Source organism: Phaenicophaeus curvirostris, chromosome Z, assembly GCF_032191515.1.
Source record: "Phaenicophaeus curvirostris isolate KB17595 chromosome Z, BPBGC_Pcur_1.0, whole genome shotgun sequence".
In the NCBI taxonomy this organism is placed as follows: domain Eukaryota; kingdom Metazoa; phylum Chordata; class Aves; order Cuculiformes; family Cuculidae; genus Phaenicophaeus; species Phaenicophaeus curvirostris.
In genome coordinates, this window is record NC_091431.1 from 67,217,235 (window position 1) to 67,236,849 (window position 19,615).

Consider the following 19,615-nt stretch of genomic DNA (forward strand, 5'->3'; position numbering starts at 1 on the left):
GTTGTTCCCTAAACTTTCCTTTTATCTCCCTCACCAGGATTTTCAAAATTTCTTGACCAAGCTGGATGAAGTGTTGGCACTGAAGTCAAAGTGTATCCAAACGATGCGTGCCCACCTTCAGGTCTATTTAGCTTCTCCCAGCACCGACACATCCCTGCGAACACTGTCACCAGCGTAGACCTTCTTTGCTTCTCTGTGCACCAGAAACAGCCAGCATTCCACCACACTCTGTGCTGCAGGGTGTGTGTGGCTAGGGGATCGCTTTCAGTTTGATGTTTGTGATTAGTGTGCATTTTAGAGAAGGAGGAAGAGAAATCTAAGTAAATGAGAGATGACTAATTGGCGCTACAAGCTTTTGTATTTCCTTAATACCAGTTAGCCAGGTTCTTAAGAGTTACAATTTAGCAGCCTTTAAATATCTTGCCAAGCAGCAGGCTGTCCTATCCACAGTATGCACAGCAGTTCCTTGCATGTTAAACACACTCCTGTGTTGCCAAGAAAATGAAAGGGAAAGAAAAAACGCTTTGAAGCCAGAGGCAGGTCTGAACAGAAATGCTCAAAGCAATCCAGAAAAGTGTTTGCAAACAAGAGCCGGGAAAGAGATCACGAGCCATTGCTTAACACCAACATAACGAGAGTTGAGGCAGGGCGAGAAGGGCTGTCACTTGTAGAAGGAATATTGTTCTCACATTTGTCTTTTGCTTGGGACTAACGCTGTAGAACTCCTGGAAGAGGTGGCTGAAGTCACAGGTGGCAAGTGCTTTGGTGGGGACTTCATACTTAAGGTCCATCCAGTAATGAGCCTGTGGGTTTCATCCTGCTCCAACAGAGACAGGCTGGCAGCTTACCTGCTACCAACGATGTCTAATCTCTGCACTACAGCACAGCCACAGAGCACTCATCATCTGGCTGGGCAGAACGGATTTGTCGCATCAAAAGAGTCAAAGGTTTGAGGCAATGGGACTTCAGAAGCTGCTAATGGTGCTGTTATGCAAAGCTGGTGTTTGAGTCAAGAACTACAAAACATCAGCTCGAGCCCTGCAAAAGCTGCTGCAGGGATTGTCTAAGCCACAGAACAAGCCCACTTGCTGAAGCCACAAGTGACGCTGAAACACGCTCAGATGACAGTGTGCTGCTTGAGTGCTCCCACTCCAAAATTAGGGCTGTCACAGCACATTCAGCCAGCTCAGTGTCTCCCCAGTAATGCCTGTAGTAGCTTAAAGACTGCACAATAGCCAGAAATGCCAAGGGTAAGGGAACACGGCTGTCGGACCAGCTGTGAATTCTACTGCCTGCTTTTACAGCTACTGTGAGGAGCCCAGCTCAGACTGGGCACTGATAATTGCAGTGGCACTCAGTCATTTGGGCTGCATATCTGGTGCACACACTCCCAGGAATGTCGGGCAGCATAGCCCTGGGGAACAGGAACACGAGGAGAAGACTCGTAGCAGATCAGCACCCTGACTGCTGGGGTATTTTTAGCACTGGTTGGTCTCCACCTTGCAACTGAGGCTGGGTCACTGTGGAACGGAGTCCCTCCAGGGTCAGAGTTTATGGCTCACAAAAGGTGCAGGTCGCAGGCTGTTGGCAACTCACACCTGAGTCTGGGTTTCCCTGCCCCTCCTCAGAGCCTTCCTCGCTCAGAGAAAAGAGGCTTTCAGCAGCAAAGGCTCCTGGTGGCAGCAGCATTTTGGTGTTCGTGCTCAGTGCAAAGCAGTACCTGACAGCCACCAGAGCTCTGCAGCAGGACCCCCAGTGCCGTGTTAGAACTGTGGGTGGAAGAGCATTTAAACCCAGCTTCCCTTTAAAACAGGCAACTCCTAGAAAGCCTCATTCCCCCTCCTGGGGTCAGGGAGAGCTTTGCCGTGCATGAGGGCAGAACACATGGCAGCTAGGCAGTCCTTGTACCTTTGGAACACACGAGTGCATGTGAGCACTTCCAGTAGTTTTCCCTAGCACTTTCCCAGTGAGTACAGAAAAACCAGGGCGACTGAAGAGCTGCTGAGGAATTCTGTCATGTTTGGAAAAGGAAGGTTGGACTGGAAAATGTATACACAGGTCACAGGAGAATGAGACACCCAGCCAGTAGTACAGTGCCAGGGAGGAAAACCTTCCCTGCAAGTGCTCCAACATCTGGGAGATCAGTATGGGCTGATTGTACTTTTAAAGAGCAGCTCAGCAAGTGCATTCCTAGGCGCTTTCAGTCTCCTATCCCAGCTGTCCATTGGGAAAGCAGCTCACAAGGAAGAACCACTCCCACAGCTCACAGTGCCAACTTACCTCAGTGTTTTTAGAGGCAGCTGTAACATGACAGAGAAATGACCAGAATTTTCCATGACCAGAGGGGATGGGAGTTACATCAGCAGCTGAATTTGAGCCACCTGTGAATCCTGTCCCAGCTACTGAGAGAAAGGCAAGTCCAGCAGATGTGAGCCCTGGTGCGGATTCCCAGAGCAGGAACTATTTGCTCCCTGGAGGAATGGCCTGGAATGCTGAGAAAAAACAAATAAGCAAAATGACAACCACAGTTTTCTGAGGTCTGATAAGCTGGAGTCATCCAGTCATTCCCCAGGACTATTCCTTGTTAAACGTAAGATGCTATCAGTCTGTTCAGATTTTTATTTTCCCTGCTAAATGTGAAACTTGACTAAAATAAAGAAAAGTCAAGCAGCCCTGGCTGTGAAAGTCCATCTGTCCTTGGCCATAACAGGACAATGGACACACCTGAAGCGCTGCAGGCCCAGCAGATGCCAAAACTGGGCTTCTAGATCACAACAGGAATTACCAAAGCTGCTGTCAAAAATCATAACGGTTTTTCTCTCCATTCAAGGTTATTACCTAGGTGCTGCTTTAATTCTTATGAGAAAATGTGCTAAATGAGCATTTTAAAGGTGTCACCACCCCCTCCTGCTACTGGACATTGCACTGACACCTGATATGAATGGTTTTCATTTTAACTTTGAGTGGATGTGTTTGTCATTAGAGCAGCCCCAGGGACTGAGAGAGCCCAGCTATGTACAATCCAGTAGACGGAATGGAAGCGGGCTCACTCGTATTCAGCTGCAACGATGGCTATTGCTGCTCATGGCAGATGCTTGCGATTTTGTTTGAATAACTAACATTATTTAAAATAAAATTCAATTTACTACAGCACTCTGTTAAGATTTGTTTTCAAGTAAGGATGAATGAAGCGCCCATTTGATTGCAAAAGATTAACTGTGCTGGGAATTGGTTCAAGATCCCCTTCACACGCAGCCTGTGGAGGCAGCTGGTGTTTGAGAAGCTCCTCCAGCCTCACGTGGTCGACTTGAAGAGCCAGCAGCAGCACGGAGAGCTGCATGGACACATGACATGCAGGAAAGGTGCTGCTGCAGGCTCTGGAGACAGTGACCCATGCTGGCTTGGCATGCTTGGGCAGCGAAGCTGCACCAGGAGCCACGAGGCTGGCCAAGGGAAGCCTCCAGGCATGTAGCAACCCTGGGACAGGAGACATCTCCTCCTCCCACTGCATGACAGAGTGCACGACCGGAGAAGTCACACACAAGGCGGTGACCACAGCAGCACCGCTCATCCCACTAGGTTTCAAGCCATTACAGGCAGAGCAGGAGCCCTCATCTGCTGTGTGGGTGACTGACAGCACTTCAGTGCTACAGGCTGTTGGGCCCAGAACCATCAGGAGGCGTCCAGGCTCCAAGCACAAACCCCAGTTCTGCTCCACGTCTCCACCGAGGCGCCCAGAGCCCAGCGGCAGCCGGCACAGAAGGCAGACCAACCTCTGACAACACCAAAGCAATCTGAGAACTTACGGAAACCTATGGAAAAGCCCTGAGGTCTCAAGTGTGAGCGAAAGGACAAGTCATCTTCTCAGCAGCAGGGCAGAGCTCAGCCTCACACCAGCCACCAGCAGGACCTCCTCCTGTCCAGGCTGAGCTCTGTTTGCAATTCAGCAGGAGAAAGTGACAGAACCAGGGTAACCAGTGATGCACGCTCCAACATTCGGATCTCATCACATGGTGACCCTTGTTACACATTTCTCCTGAAAGCTTCTCCTCTAAGCCACCAGGTTAATCCCCTTATCCCCTGCCCTTTCCTTCTGTGAGAAGCCACTCCACAAACCCACTGCTAGCCCTCAGCCACCCAGTGATATAAATCCAGAAACGTCACTGCCACAGGAAGAGCGATAGCACCAGAAGACACGGGCAGGTGCAGCTCTGCAGAAGGAGATGACCATCTTCACAGGTGTCACATCCCATCTTCACTGCTACCAGTATCTACAATCAGAGCCATTAGAGCAGTGGGGGGAACAGCCAGTGGGGGGCTATGAAAGAACTTAACACACATGAATGCAACGAAAAAGATGACTTTATTGAGAGGTTTGGTCTAAATAGTGTTTCTTTGCTCGCAAGGCTTCTTGCCCCTTCAGGACTCTCTAGTTCCAGACAAGGACTTGTTTGGATGTTAGAACCGAGACAACCAAAACAAAATGCACCGGAACACTGAGCAGTGACCATACAGAGCGAGCTTTGTTTTCCAGCTTTTCTGACTGATCAGAAACCCCACGTCCTTGTTTCAAGCTGTCACGTTTCTTGCCTGGGAAGCGATGCTGGACAACTCCTTTATGCACACACAGAGTCAATGGCTGCTGACGCACCAGCTGCCGAATGACCCTCTTACACAAGTTTTAATCCATCCCCGACACCAGAAGCTCGTGAAGATCAGTGCTTTGGGGTACAACACAACATGATCTGCCCTGGTCCTACTAATCATCCACCTCCACATCCCCTAGGTACTTGCCAGCTACAACTCTCCTCAGCATCATTATCGTTTTAAGTAAAGGTATGTAATTAACATCATACTTGAGTACCTCACGGAAAGCCCCAGGAATTAACACTGGACTCAAATTAGGCCTTTTGGTCAGATCAGTTTAATAACAATGGAAACAGATGCCACCTCCTTTGGGGTCCTGATAAGCTAAAACCTCCTACTGAAAAACCTAAACTGAGGCAGTGAACTGTGCCATTTTCCCCTCCCAAGTCCAATGCTCCAAGCTCAGTTTAACATGAGTTTGGATCCCCTGACTTGGTTTTTTGCAACAGAACTGAAATAAGCCACAGAAAAAAGCAGCATGTTCCACCACTGCAGCTGCCTGGCTGTTCTGCCCAACAGCATTCCAGCACACCAACAGCAGCAGGCAGGACCCAGCAAGTTCTTCCTCTGCTGAAGTCAAAGAGCATGAGACATGGGAACCATGACACTGGGAGAGATATTTGAGGGTTTTATTAGTTATTCCTCTGCAGAATCAAAATATTTAGCAAGTTAAAGATTCAAGACTCCTGATATTTTATGTATTTAGGACTGGAACAGTGTACAACGTAATACTTTGAACTATTAAAAACAACCCAAAACCTGATTTCTAGTACTAAATGTTATTACGTAATCCTATAGCAGTGTGAAAAATGGAACTAACGCATTGAGTATGTGTTTTAAAGAAAGTGCTTGAAAGAAACCTCCTGCATCACACTGAGTATTATTTAAAACAAAAAGATCATCGATTTCCTATCAGGGCATTGTCTTAAATATCCTACAAGCCTGGGGATTACGGATATCGAGCCCCAGCTCTCTGCAGCCAGGTTCGAGAACCATCAGAAGCTGTGGGTCCAGGCAGAATTCACAGCTTACCTGTCTCAAGAGACCTTACACACCACTCGGCACAGGATGCTTGCATCTGGCAGAAGTGTTGGATGCATGGGTGAAAAACAAAATCACAAGAGGAACAGCTTCTCTCTTTATGCATAGCAACAGTTTCCAAACCAGTGTTGTACTAAGTTACAGACTAACTTTCGGCCAGAAAGTAAAACTCCATTGCACTAAAGGTCAAATTTAACCAGTTCATCAGGACTGCAACACAGTCAAGTAATTCAGTACAAGCAGACACCATGAAAGCAGCTTCAAAGAACCAAAGCATCCTAGTTTCAGATCCAACTTAATATTCCTCTATCCAACTCCAGTGCAACAGTGAGGAGCGTGAAAACCACTTCCCTCTCTACCTATGTGGAAATCCAGTAGAGGCTGGGCAGTCCAAAATCTCCATGGCCAAGCTCAAAAAAGGAAACTTAGGAAAGGACACTTTAAAAATTCAATTTAAGAAAGAAAGTCGGCTCTCAGTGGGAAGAAAAATGCTGGAGCGGTGCTCGCAGGTGGACTTGCTCAGTCACTCTCACAGGTACATGAAAAGCTGGCCTCCTTCCTGCAGAGAGCAAGTCACACTGGATGTGAAGGTGGCGGGGCTGGTCCTGCTCCGCTGCACGCTGAGAATCCAGGAATGTGTCTTCAGCTGGCTCCTGCACGGGCCATTAGAGCTTCCAAAGCGTTGTGTCGGTCGTTCTTATGTAATAATAAGACCTCCTTAATGTCCTTCAGTTCAAATCCCATTTCTTTAAACTGACTCATTAGCTGGAGAAGTTCTGTGATCTGAAAAACATGGACAGTCAATTATTCACAAAACAAAAGGGGATCAGTGCTCAGTGGAAGTTTATCACAGAGATGGTCTTCAGCCACAGGTAGATTCCTCCTCCCCACGTAGAGCCCATTCTGGTTCCATTTGGATCAAATGCGCTCAGACTGGAGCTGGCAGAGCTCCACCTTCAGTCCCCTCTGTTTGCATCCTGCATTTCCAAAACCCTCCTCAGCAGGGGCACCAAGCCTTAGCCTGAGAGGGCATCTCTCCCAGTAGGAAGTTAATCAGCCTGGCCTAGTCTGAACTCCCAAAAACACTGATTGATGGCAGCCTGCTCCCCCATCCAGCAGCTCCTACGGCATCTGAATTTTTTTTTAAGTTACTTCAACTTCAGGAACAGTAAAGCAGCCCCTGCTATCAAGTCGCTCTTCAGACATAGGGCACACTGGAGGGATTAGCACAAACTATCAGACAGTGCCTAGTACTGCTGACACCACCATCTTTGATAAAATAAAGAAATAGGAAGTGAATCGGCCGAGCTTCTGTCATTTACAGCACCACTGCTCCACGCCAGGGGCAAGGAAAACCCCAAAACAAGCCATCAGGTTGAAACGGGCAATCAGAAGATTCCAGTTTTGGGGTTAAGCCAGCAGCAATTGCATTTCCTGAACTCACTTCTCCCATCTTCAAGCTGTTGTTCCTCTGTTTGCAAGCTCATCATTAACTCCAAGGAAGGCATACACAGCTCTGGGGGGGTTAGGCTGCACCTCTGAGGACTTCATATAACAACCTGAGACACAACAGGCTGGCAGATCTCAAGAAACCCTGCTGCCCTCTGCCCTGGCTACTCACTCCGGCCTCTGTGCCTTTGGCACTGGTAAAGCAGACAGTGAACCAGCCTCCAAAAAACATTTTCCAGCTTCTTCCAGAGCGAGCCCTAACTCAATTTGCTGAGCAGCCAGGCAGATGTATTTGTACAAGGGTGAAAATCCACAGCCAGGGCAGGCTGGTAGAGTCTGAAACATTTTCTGCTTCTGAAATTAACTGTCTCCACACCACAAACCTTGTGCTCAAGAGAACTCTGGGTTCATGACAGCATAGCCAGAATAAGCAGGGTCTTTAAAAAATCCCACCTCGATAAAAACACAGAATAAATAAACAACACAGAATAAATCCAGTGCTTTCACATATATTTGCTTTATCCCTGCAAAGACGTCCTTGGACAGCCAGTTTTTGGAAGCAAGGCAACACTACCATGAAAGCCAGAATTACACCAGCCAGAGGAACTGCTGCTGGAATTCCCTACCACAGCACATTTTCCCTATTGCTTAGCACGTTCTGCCTTCACCTTTTCCTCTGAACACTGGTGCATTTCCAAAGCTGCTTCAACAAGAAGTGGATCGAAGCCCTTCTCGCAAAGCTGTCCATGTGCAAACAGGTAATCCAAAACCTGTGGGGAACAAAGAAAATAAACTAAGTTTGCAGGGTAGCGTTGGCAGCACATGGTTAAAAGCCATCTCTGTACCTGCAGAGGCGCTAAGCAGGACCCTAACGCAGGCTTCCCCAGAGACAGAGATAAAGACATTCAAAACAGAGCCAAGAGGCTCTGTATGCAAGAGCCTGTCCAGAAAACAGATGAGAGCTTTTGTGCTCCTCTTCCACCACCTCTGAATGTCATGTGCCAGTACGGTCAAAAAGCAGCCTCAGAAGCCTATCTTTAGCATTGCGTGCCTGATCTCCAAGCAGAAGGTAGAAGTTGACTGTGCTTTTTATATGACAAGTTTTAACAATGAAACTGTAGGTCCAGCAGTCAAGATGTGTCTGCTTTTAGCCTCCTCTCAGACAGCCGCGAGAGCTGATACAAACTGAAAGCATTCAGCCTTGTAAAATCAGCTCAGCACACTGGTGAGTGAGCTGCATATCCCAGCTCATGCACCCAGAAACAGCTGCCAAATCTCCTATCTGCCCTCATCTTTAAGAGGTAAGGGGAAAAGCCAGGTAGGTAACGCTCAATACACCAAAGAACGATGCTCCACGCAGCACACAGCCTGCCTAGGGTTGGCATGGGAAGTTTGACCGCCTTCTTCCTGCTTTAAAACGTTTGTAGCAGATCCAAGAGCCAGAGCCACACTTCACCCTGCAGCACTTCATGCTGTGACCTGGTTTTAGCAAGCATCCAAAGCACCACAAGCAAAGCACACAGAAGAAAGTCGGTCAGTGGTGCCTCGCTAGAGCCTCTCTCGGGGCTGTTGAACGCCTGCAGGAGCGAATCCCTCCACAGGGAGAGACTTCAGCATCGTAAACTTCTGCTCAGAACAAGGGAAGCTGGCTGATTTTTCCTCACATGGCGCTACACATGGTGTAGAGCCACGCTAAGCTTCCTTCAGATGGTTTTGTGGCTCCTGGGATGACCCAGTACCTCTCCCACCTTCACGTGGAGCTACAGGCCCATCCCAAGCTCAGTGCAGCTCCGAACCAGCACCCATGGGGTGGCTGACTCAAGCAGACTCTCAGGAACAGGTGTAGACACTCCTTTCTTTGGTTTTGGGAGCCTTTGCTGCCAGGTGACAACTTCTTTAGTGTTTGGTATTTCAAGAGCCACGCATTGCAACCCTGTTACAACAAAAGTATTTCCCCCAATTTGCAAACCCAAGGTTGTTTCTCAGCAGAACCAGCATCCAGCCAAGGGTTTTATGCCCTGTTACACAAGCTCTTACCTGGTCTATGTTCTGTCCCTTCTTCTTCATGGCTTTCAGGACATTCTCAGGCGAGTACCCCATGTTGACGACGGTCTCTACGCATTGCCTCTCGCTGGCGGAGAGGACCTGCAGCAGCTCAGGAGCAGGGCCACCCGGCCACTTTGTGCAGCTGGTGTTACTGGGCACTTTAGACAGCGGAAAATTCTGGTGCGTTACCTAAACAGGAAAACCCAAAGGCTGAGGTGATGGTCACCATCTGCATCCCCACACCCTGTTTGGCTAGTGCAAAACCAGGACACCCCACGTGATAATCTGAGAGGCTTTCTAGACTGCCCTTGGGGAGTTACTCACTGCTAGGATGAAACCAAACAGTGCACAGTGACGCCCACCACGTTCTTTCTGCCCTCAAAACAACCAACAACCCAGACAGTCCCACCAGTATGAGAGGCTACACGGTGGACAAAGACATTTCAACACCCACGCTTTCCCGCAGCTAATGTCCTCATGATACAGCCAAGCCCTGTACCTCAGAAGCAGCACATAAATTGCTTCCTTCACCCCAAGTTTACTCATCAGCCATTATTTTCTGTACGCAACACCTGAGATTCTCAGAAATGCGATCCGGTGCAAGCACGCAGGTGGCTGGGCACTTACCACAGGGATGTCCGCTTCCTCATAGTCTGAGTGTACCTGTTGGACAACACAGGAATAAGATGACTATAAAAATCATCCACCACTGAGCAGAATCTGCTGCAGCTGGGGGAGAAGACTTTTATGGGAGATATCTGGGAATATACTAGCGAAACCTGTGGTCTGATTAAACTTTCGCAGGTGAGATGCAGTCATTACACTGTTGTGTGTTGTTAAAGCCACCATAAGGATCATTTCTTCTCTCAGCACTCCACAAACAGATTAAACTCCAAGAAGGATGTGTTCGCCTCATAATAAAGGTAAGCTTGTTTACTTTGTCACTGTAACAGCTACATGTTCGTACAGCTCCGTGACACACTGGCGCCTCACAGCTCCTGATCCAGGGCTACGCTGCCTGAACGACAGCCTCAGTTTTGAAGCCACTGCCTAAAGACAACTTTCTGATCACAAGAAGGGCTAACAGAAGCACATACACCTTCTCTGCTCCAAGCACTGCATTTCATATGCCATGTATGAGCAACGCAGCACACTGGCTAAAAGAGTACATGATTTTCCTACCAACACTTGGTCCCATTCCTAGGATGCCAACAAGGCTGGGAAACATTCCCTGCTGTACACCTGCTCTGTTTCCACAGAACCAGCCTGCCAGAGGGCAGAACATGCCCACCACTTTATGTCTGTGCCCAAGAGAGCAGCAGCAGAAAGCCAGAACTTTGCTGAAATGTGCACATTTCTGTTCACCCATTTAAAAGCCTTCCTGAATTATAAATAGAGTTAGGAATGACTAAGAGCCTCAGTTCTTTGCATTTCTTAATACTTATTATGCTAACAAAGACTGTTGGAAAGCTTGTCCACTTCTTTCAGAAAGTCCTTGTTGGGGCCTAAACTAAAGAATGAACTGCTATTTATAGAAAACCAATGCTAAGGAATTCTGTTAGGATTTAGACAAATTTATTTATTTGCTAAAAAAACCCCAAACCACCAGCAAGAAGGTTTTGTTCCACATAATTCAACCATTTTTACATCCAGGGTAAGAGCTTCTCTCCAAGAGACAAAGCCTTGGCAAATCAGATTCAGTCTGAATGACTGGTTTATACAAGAACCTCTCCTCATGGTGGCATAAGGTCTTCACACATCCCCTTCTCCAGGCACTTTTGCCAGAGCAAAAAGCACTAGAGCATGGAATTCACTAAAATGTGGTCTCGAGAAGTGCTGAAATCAGCTGGTTATCAAGTTGAAGGCTGATGCTTTCTTATTGATGCTGCAGCCATCAAAATCAAAACTGCTTCTGACACCAGGGACTTGAGACTGGGAAAAACAGCTCCTCCTCTTCAATCTGCTTGAGCTTGACAACCTGTTCTTGAGGTCCACAGAGGAGGAAAAGACCTAAAGTAATTACAGGGGACAGAGCCAGAACCGGCTGCTCATTGGCTGCACTCTCTTACACCTCAAACTTGCACTTCAACACCCTTCAAGAAGCAGACACACAGCACTTTCTATATGTGCTTGCACACTGTGCCTGCTTTTAGGAACTTCAGCCTTGCCTGCAGCTGGTGTAACATCACTCCAGTGCAGCACTGCATCGCAGATGGCCCACCAGGAGCATCCCACCCTCCTGTAGCTAGAGACCTCGAATTAAAATGCATCCTATTCATCACGTCTTTGACCAGCTTTGTTTAATTCCAACCCATCATCCTCATGAGTCATTTCTCCCTCCACCAATGCTGCAAAATCCAAGGAGCTTCAAAAAAAGAGAAGGGACAACCCAAGACTCAGAGAAATCACAGGTTTATTTCCATCCAAAAAATTCTAGATCAAATTCACTGGTAAAGGATAAACTGCATTGGTAACTCTACATCCAGAGGTACAATTTCTAGTCTTGTGAGAAAATACTATGAATAAAATCACCGTGGAATACGCTGGGACACGGAACTGTCCTGAGGTTTTCTAAAGAAGGACAGGCTTTTTCTTGTGTAACCTTGCATGGCTGCAACTTCCTGCATCATCTTCATACTCTAAGGATTTTTGTTAGATTTACTTCAATACTTTTACAGCACTGACTTCCATTTCTTGCAGCTCAGCTGTCATTTTCCAGCCACCGGAACCTTACTGTGGAAACAACATAAGTGCAGACTGAAATCTTTGAATTTAAACAGAAAGAACCAGTTCCATCAGCATACCTATTCCCGACTACTTCCAAAGCAGAAAGACTGATTTCAAGTGAAGATCTTTATTACTTCTCCTGGTAAGCCCATCTTTTTTTTACTCAGTTTGTATGTTCTCTTACAGCACTCTTGAGAATCACAGAATCATAAGTTGGGAAAGACCTTTAAGATCACTGAGACTCAACCACTAACCTAGCATTCCCACCAGTAAACCAAGTGACTTCATCACTTCTCTGGGAAGCCTGTTCTAATACTTGACAACTCTTTCAGTGAAGAATTTTTTTCTAATACCCAGTCTAAACCTCTCCTGGCACAACTTGAGGCCGTTTCCTGTCTTCCTAACACTTGTTACTAGGGAGAAGAGACCAACACCCAGCTCACTACAATCTCCTTTCAGGTAGTTGTAGAGAGCAATAAGATTTCCCCTCAGCCTCTTCTTCTCCAGGCTAAACAATCCCAGTTCCCTCAGCCGCTTCTCATAACAAGTGTGCTCCAGACTCTTCATCAGCTGTGTTACCCTTCTCTGGACGCAGAGAACATTTCTTTAAAAAGCTTTAATTCAGCACAGAGATTTGAACTGAGTGAAAATCCGGCCATCTTAATGCCCATCTCTCTAGCTGTAAGTGACCTTTGATGTTAATCCTTTGGACACATGTCATGATGTGCCGTTTCACATCTGAGCCACACATGATCAGACAATCGCCTCTCAAACCCTTGATCTGTAGCACTGAGCTGCTGTTCAGCACATCGCTGCTCCTGCCACAGTTCTGTGTCACGTTGGTTCCAGTGATCAATAAGCAGTGGTTCTGCTGAGCCCTGACAGATACACCAGTTGCCAGTGTATTTCACAATTCATAGTGCAATCACCTGAGCCTGAGAAGAGGCAACAGAACAACAGGAGAGATGCAGCACCTCATTTCAGAGCAGTGTCACAAAAAGCGTGCAGTACACCAGTAAGACCACAGAACCACTGAAGCACCACTTTCATCAGACAGAAGAAACCAGACTACGTCAGAGCCAGCTAGAGGATTTGACCATACAGCTTTCACCAGGCTTCGTGAGCATCGGTGCCTACCTCTGAGGCTCTTTGGGGGGGAAAAAAGCTCACAAACTTACTCAAACCTCTGCTCTTATTCACAAGGAGGCAAAGACAACAGATATCACAAAATTAAGTGTCCCCAGAGTAATTTTTGAACTTGCTAGATGTTTGAGGAAATGAAGGGTCAAAGTCCTGTCTCAGAGCCATGCGGTCACGTCAGCAACCCAAGCTGATGTTCAAGACCGGTTTGGTATCCACCAAGCGATCCTTCCATCCTCCCTCACAAGGAAGAGGGTAAACACCAGATTTCAGACCACCACCATTTCCTTCCTTTTAAAGATTAGATTTTAAAAGGATCTCAGGAAGAAAATTTTTAAAAAGACATTTATTCCACTGCAAGCACTATTTCTTTCCTGAATGTCACAGCACATGCATGTTTAATCTATAATTGCGTTTATTCCTTGAAAAGCCTGCACTCCCCATTATTTCCATCAAATAAAGCAAGAAGCCAAGGAACAAATCTACAAGAGATTTAACTCAAAACCTAATGGCACTTCAGAATCAGATATCTCAGTTGGATAAGACAGATGGACCTTACAAAGAAGATATCTTATATGCTTCGCTCAAAGGTGTACAACTGCAAACAACAAGAGCTGAAAGGCTGACAGAAAAGTCACCAGAATTGGTCTGAAAATATCAGATTATGCGGAAACCTGCAGAGTAATGACCTGAGGTTCAGAATTGCCAGCATGAAGACCTGTTGGACTCATCGATTTGCTATGTAAATTAAGAGGATCAACACACTCCTCCCATCAAATGAAACTACAAACAAAGCCACAGGCACTCCAAAAGCAATATTTGCCTCTGCACCTCCACGCCTCCCCAGCAACCCCAACCTTAATCGACTGCACGTTTACCGTAGTCGCTGTGTTTTGAGACGATTCTTCCTCCGTACAAGCTGTAGACACAGCCAGGGAAGGCAGCCTGGATGAAGAGGATAACATCGCTGTCTCCATGCCACTGTCCTCATTTAGGGTGGAAAGACCAACCATATGGTGTCCGTTGAGTTCACTGGTTTTACTCTGAGCACACGACTGTAAAGAGCTGAGCAAAGTGCCGTTGCGGAGGCAGGTAGTGCTGTGGAAAGTGCTCGTGAGCTTTGATGGTTTTTGATCACTCTCGTCGGAGTCAAGTTTAGGAAAGGACAAGGATTTGATATTGCTCACTGCCGTGATGGGGGACAGGGACACTTTGGAAGACAAGGACATCTTTTCACAGTTTCCCAGCTGTGGTAAAGTTATAAAGCCATTGGGTTTGTGAAGGGGCTTGAAGTCCAACGTGGCCTTTTCTATGGATGCCAGAACTTCCTCATCTTGCAACACAGACTCGGATCCTCCTTTGGGCAAAGTGTTATCCAACAGCTGGGCAACAATAGGCCCTGTGGTACCAACATGAATTTCCAGAATATTTTTTAATTCCTCCTTTTCATCGATAGTTTTTAATTCCAGTTTGTCAAACGGGTCTTCTTCACATTCAAAATCGGCTGGATTGAAGTCCGCTTTTGGACGAGGTGGGCTAAGAACCTTCTGCTTCACAGCACTGCTGTTGGCTGGCGTGGGAGTAAGGATGCTGTTGTGCTGCAGGCTAGCGAGGATGGGGTTAATAGGAGGCGGGATAGCCTCTGGGCAAGGCCCCTCGGAGAACCCCGTTTTGCTGCTGTCCTCTGGAGCTGCTCTGGAGTTCGCTAATGCTTCTTTTGCCTTGCGTTCAGCTTCTCTCTGGGCAGCCTGAATTTTTTTGATATCTTCAGCCCACTCAATTGTTTTCTTTTCCAGTGAGAAGTCATACTGAGCGGGGGCAGAGGGAAAGGAGAGGAGGGGAAAAGATCAATTATAAGGATCATAGGTATTACTGCTAAAAGCAATCTAACCAACACAGAACAATAGTTACGTGAATTACCAGGGATAGGCAACCTTTTCCTCCCAGCATCTATTTTAACCCACAGAATGGCAAAGCCAGAAGACAACAGTAGTAGCTAATTTTGTTTCTGGCAGCAAAATGTGGCTATAATCTGAACTAGAACATCTATTTTGCCTCCTTCCCACATTTAGTTTTGTATTAGAGTTACTGAGCAGTTCCACTGCCCTCCCAACCTCTCCCCCTAGATAACAGAGGCAGCAAGAGAAAGTCTAATGTGTTACTGGGGGACAATCACACCCAGACCTGGCAATACCAAACCACCCTTTATCCACAAGTCTTTCCAGACTACAGCAGTGCACTTTTGCAGCTAAACACCAACACTGCACTACTCCGCTCCCCCTAAGATTCCTAAGAGACTTGATAGTAGAGTTCTACATGCCCTGGCTGTACCACTAATGACAGCTACCTGCAGCAGCAGATTTTGCTGCAGTTTCTGGCATGGCAGTATCTCACAAGACTTTCTCATTTAACATCAGCTCCTTCTGGGCCAGGTTAGCACAGGAAGACATGTGTCAGCTACTCGCCTCCAGTTCACTGTCCACTGCAGTGGCTGGGTTGAGAGGACAAAAGATCTACTTAAAACTTTGATATTTTAATGAACAGCCTCAAATACTCTCTAAACAACCACAATATGCCCAGAGAACACAGCCTACAAGTTAAGGGCAGGGTGTAGTCAAGACAAGAAGTCGTAAGATATCTTTACTAGGATAATGGCACATTACCAAACAGCTCAGGCTGTGGGACTGCCAGGGCATACAGATTTGTGGCTCTGAAAAGGAACAAACCAGCACGGCCGGCTCAGCTTCTGCTAGGTTCCTCTGGGACTCACTAAGCATTGCATCACATCCCACCCCACAGCAGGCTCCCATCAAATCCTGGAGACGTGTCATCTCAACTGTGTAGCAGCTTTCCCTTCCCTTAGCTCTAAGACTCCAAGAGGTGGGATATGTCATTTACCAGGCAAAATTACTTTGAAAAACAACTCGCCGGCAAAAGTGCTGGGCACCCCCCACTATGCTTCCTTTGCTATCTGAGCGGCACTATCCTAGTTATTTTTGTGTGTGTGTGTATGTATGTATACAGTCATATATACATAGCCAAGAGTGACCCAAGCCATTTAGGTTTTGTACATTAAAAAAAAATAGGTTGAACTTACACAAAAAGATATGGCTTGGGTCAATTTAGCTTCCCTGCACATTTTGTTTTAACAGGCCTCACTACAGGTATTAAAAAGTCAAACTGCACTGTGCGTTACATACTCCACGTGGTCACGTCACACTACACAAGGCATCGCAGCCCAGTTACACACAAGCCTCAGCTTCGCAGGGAAGGGTCAGACACAGCATAACAAAGCCAGCAATGGGACACTGGCTTCTCCTTTAGCTCTCCCACATCAGCCTAACTGGGTGGAAATATATGTATTAGGATAATTAGGTAATCATCTAATGATTATAATGAAAGAGCTTTAATGAAGGGTAATTCAGATATTCAGCTCTTGGGTGGCCAAGTTATAGGGCAGGGGGAAAAAAGGTAAAAAAAAAAGCAGAGCCATCTACAGCAATCTGTCAGCTGAAGTGAAAACAATTGTCAGCTTCGACTGACCAAGGAAATTCATGGATCCAAATAAGAAATGTAGCTCAGTTAGATTTCCTGTACTACAACCTGCATTTGAAGATCTGATTTTCAACAGTCATGCAAAAGCAATTGATTTTATGCCACCAGTAATGTACAGTAACAGAGACATGCTCAAAGACCTGGAAGCCAAGCTCACCAAGATCTAACCTGTTTACCCTACAGCTGGAAAAGGAATCTCACAAGAACTGCACAGAAAACAAGAACTGGAATTTTATTTCTTCATCCCACTACCATGACAACCCATAAAATATGGTCACAAAACACTTATCACTCATGTACACCATAACACGGGTGTGTCATTTTTCCTCCTCAAAATGCTACTCCAGTTTAGCCACGGGCAGGGACACCTCCCACTGGATCAGGCTGCCCAAGGCCACATCCAACCTGGCCTTGAACACTTCCAGAGATAGGAAGCAGAAGCTTTTTGCACGGCTTATCATATTTTTATCATTACATACATTCTACTTGATCTCCTGCAACCACTGCCTAGCACATGAAATGACATTATGGGATCGACAGGACTTAACTCTGAACACATTTACAAACTGTGACTACTTACTATTTACAGCACCACAGGTTGGGAGGCCAGAGGTGAGGGGAAAGTGTGTGGAAAAGCCAAACACGTCACTTACCTGAGCATCTCTGACAAGCTGAGAAGAATCAGGCAGGCAGAAACCAATGGGCAATCCAACCTTCGCTGGGGTTTTGAATTTATCTCCTATCTTAAATGGGACATCATCAAGATAGCTGAAAGGCCCTAAGATCAAAAGCAGAAATTGTATGAAAAAAACCCTTACGAGTTCAAGACATTCAATTAAGACTCACATTTCCACATTCGGGAGCTATTTTGTCCTTGCTACCCCACCTACACCAGGTGTCACAATACAAAGGAAGCTGTTTGAATCTATTTGGACTTGTTTTTAATGTTCTAACCCATAACTATTCAAAAAATACCCACATCAAAATCTCTTCAGTTGTTGGACTGTTAAATCAAGGTACCCAACATCTTAGATTCCCTTGTGATAAGATAAAGCCCACACAACTGAAGATGAAGCTTTCCTGAACACCATACTCAGTTATATCTCTATAAAAAGAGATTTAAAGTGAGCCAGGTTCAGAGCAGCTAAGACAAACCAGAAGACGAGTTTCAGTATACAAGTAGGAAGTAACAATTGGAGAGCAGTGACCATAAGGGCAAAGAGCCCAAATGTCTGCGCATTCCACTTAAACACACTGAAAAAGCTCAGGACTAGTTAGTAGAGCAATTCTGATTTTTGATACACAACAATCTAACTTAATCAGCAGTCTGACTTGTGATCACTGCAGAGGCCTCTGACTTATTTCATGGTCCTTTATTTGTCCTTCATATCAACTGCTTACATGTGGTATTTGAAGTATTTTAGGATAAAACTCTTCTCTTCAGGCACCCTGCAAACTCACGAGACAGAGTCACTTGGAGCTCAACCACCTTCAAGAAGCCAGGCTTGTTTTCCTTGAGCTGCTGTGAAGTCACATAAGAAAACCTACAAATTGCATTCAGTTTCTTTATCAACTGAGCGTGTCTCTTGGAACAGTGGTCTAAGCTTTTGGAATTACAGGCAAGGTTTCTGGTGGTGTACAACAAGCGGAAGCGTTCCTCTAGCAGACATTTGTAACTTCATTCTGAGTGTTCCAGATCCAGAAGACATCCGTGGCAGCATGAAAGCGGGCCTTCAGTGACAAACCTCTTGCTCAGTGAGCTGTGACTTGCCATTTTTATCTGACCCATTTTCGTATTCAGATGACAGATTAAGTACTGTTTGTGTTCCCTCGTGGTTTACTCATCTACAACAAGGCAGCCACAGGCTCCAAAAGGGCAAGCAGCTTTCAAAAACAGGAACATCCTGCTAATTTGGAGTTGACATTCACGTGCTGTCAACACTTAGGCTCTCACGTTATGCACCACACCGGCTGATCCCAGAGTCCTGCTAGGACACAGGTGGTATTTCCTCCAGCTTTGAAAACATCAGGATGAATCACCTACATCCCATCTGCACCATGAGGACAAAAAAATGCTCCAGGGAGAACAGTATTTCCACTGATCCTGACTGGGAAGCAAACAGCATAGATCCAGACGGCACCTCACAGGCCACCAACACCACTATTTGAAACATTGCATCCAAGCAGGATTTGAGCTGGCTATTCAAGAACCTGGATGCGCCAAGTGTTTGCTCATGCAGCAACAGCAACTGCAGCAGCCTTTGCACCAAGAGCAGTAAATCATGGCCAGGTCAGAGACAACCAGATCTCCCAACAGCTCGGAGTCCAGTATGACTGCTACTACCGTGCCCCGCTTAGTCCCACTGGAACAAGTCCTGCTCTAAGCAGGATGATCTAAGCAAAACAGGATTGCCTCTCTGCATCAGTCCAGCAGACTAAATTGCTCAGGGTGCATATACTTGCTTTGTCGGACCTACTGATACCGTAGTGGTAAAACCTCCCCTTGCACAGCTGCCGCCTATGCCCAAAACAGATACCAGCACAGGCAGCACCTGCACACGCTGCAGGATTTACTCAGCAACACTGTTTCGGTGCAGCCAAACAAACCTAAACGCACCTAGGCTAGATGGGCCTCACTGGTAGCTGCCAGTTGAGCATCAGAAAGAGATGAAGGAATAAAAGCCTTCCTGCTACCTACCAGCATACCGAGCTTTTAACAATGACCGCTGTTGTAACATCATCTCAAATATAATTCTGCCATAAAACCTGCAAACACATGTTAAGAAACTCACCGAATGTTTTATGCCATTTGATGGCAAGAAGCCTTTCTGAAGCAGAATGCTGACGTGGGTGGTATTCACATTGTTCCAGCCCCATCAGAACAGCGCTGACCCAGTGAAGTTACAAACTGAGTTACAAGGCCAAAAACCCTCTCCTTTTTGTAAACATGTGACCCTTCTGTCTGAACACACTGATGGACAAGGGCACAACGTATTTTAAACAGCAAATT

General features: G+C 46.4%; 3 protein-coding genes across 10 annotated transcripts in view; 2 read left to right on the forward strand and 1 right to left on the reverse strand.

The window, feature by feature from the left end:
- The window catches only part of KIF24 (kinesin family member 24), a 34,703-nt gene extending 34,107 nt beyond the window's left edge, over window positions 1-596 (forward strand). Inside the window, exon 13 of the mRNA XM_069880908.1 lies at window positions 38-596. Coding sequence (XP_069737009.1) covers window positions 38-178 — 141 coding nt within the window. The 3' untranslated portion in view covers window positions 179-596. The remainder of the gene's footprint in view (window positions 1-37) is intronic.
- UBAP2 (ubiquitin associated protein 2) overlaps window positions 1-19,615 on the forward strand; it is a 365,909-nt gene that overhangs the window by 147,979 nt on the left and 198,315 nt on the right. The gene's annotated exons all lie outside the window — the stretch shown is intronic.
- Window positions 4,352-19,615, reverse strand: part of UBAP1 (ubiquitin associated protein 1) — a 35,675-nt gene continuing 20,411 nt past the window's right edge. The window contains exons 3-8 of one of the 3 annotated variants that reach the window (XM_069880933.1): window positions 17,259-17,383; window positions 13,929-14,858; window positions 9,811-9,846; window positions 9,175-9,372; window positions 7,806-7,907; window positions 4,352-6,471 (exon numbers count right to left, since the gene is read on the reverse strand). In XM_069880933.1, the coding sequence (XP_069737034.1) occupies window positions 6,331-6,471; window positions 7,806-7,907; window positions 9,175-9,372; window positions 9,811-9,846; window positions 13,929-14,858; window positions 17,259-17,383 (1,532 nt within the window). In that variant the 3' untranslated portion in view covers window positions 4,352-6,330. Of the gene's footprint in view, window positions 6,472-7,805; window positions 7,908-9,174; window positions 9,373-9,810; window positions 9,874-13,928; window positions 14,859-17,258; window positions 17,384-19,615 lie in introns of all 3 variants that reach the window. The other 2 variants (XM_069880932.1, XM_069880934.1) reach the window with 2 other exon arrangements.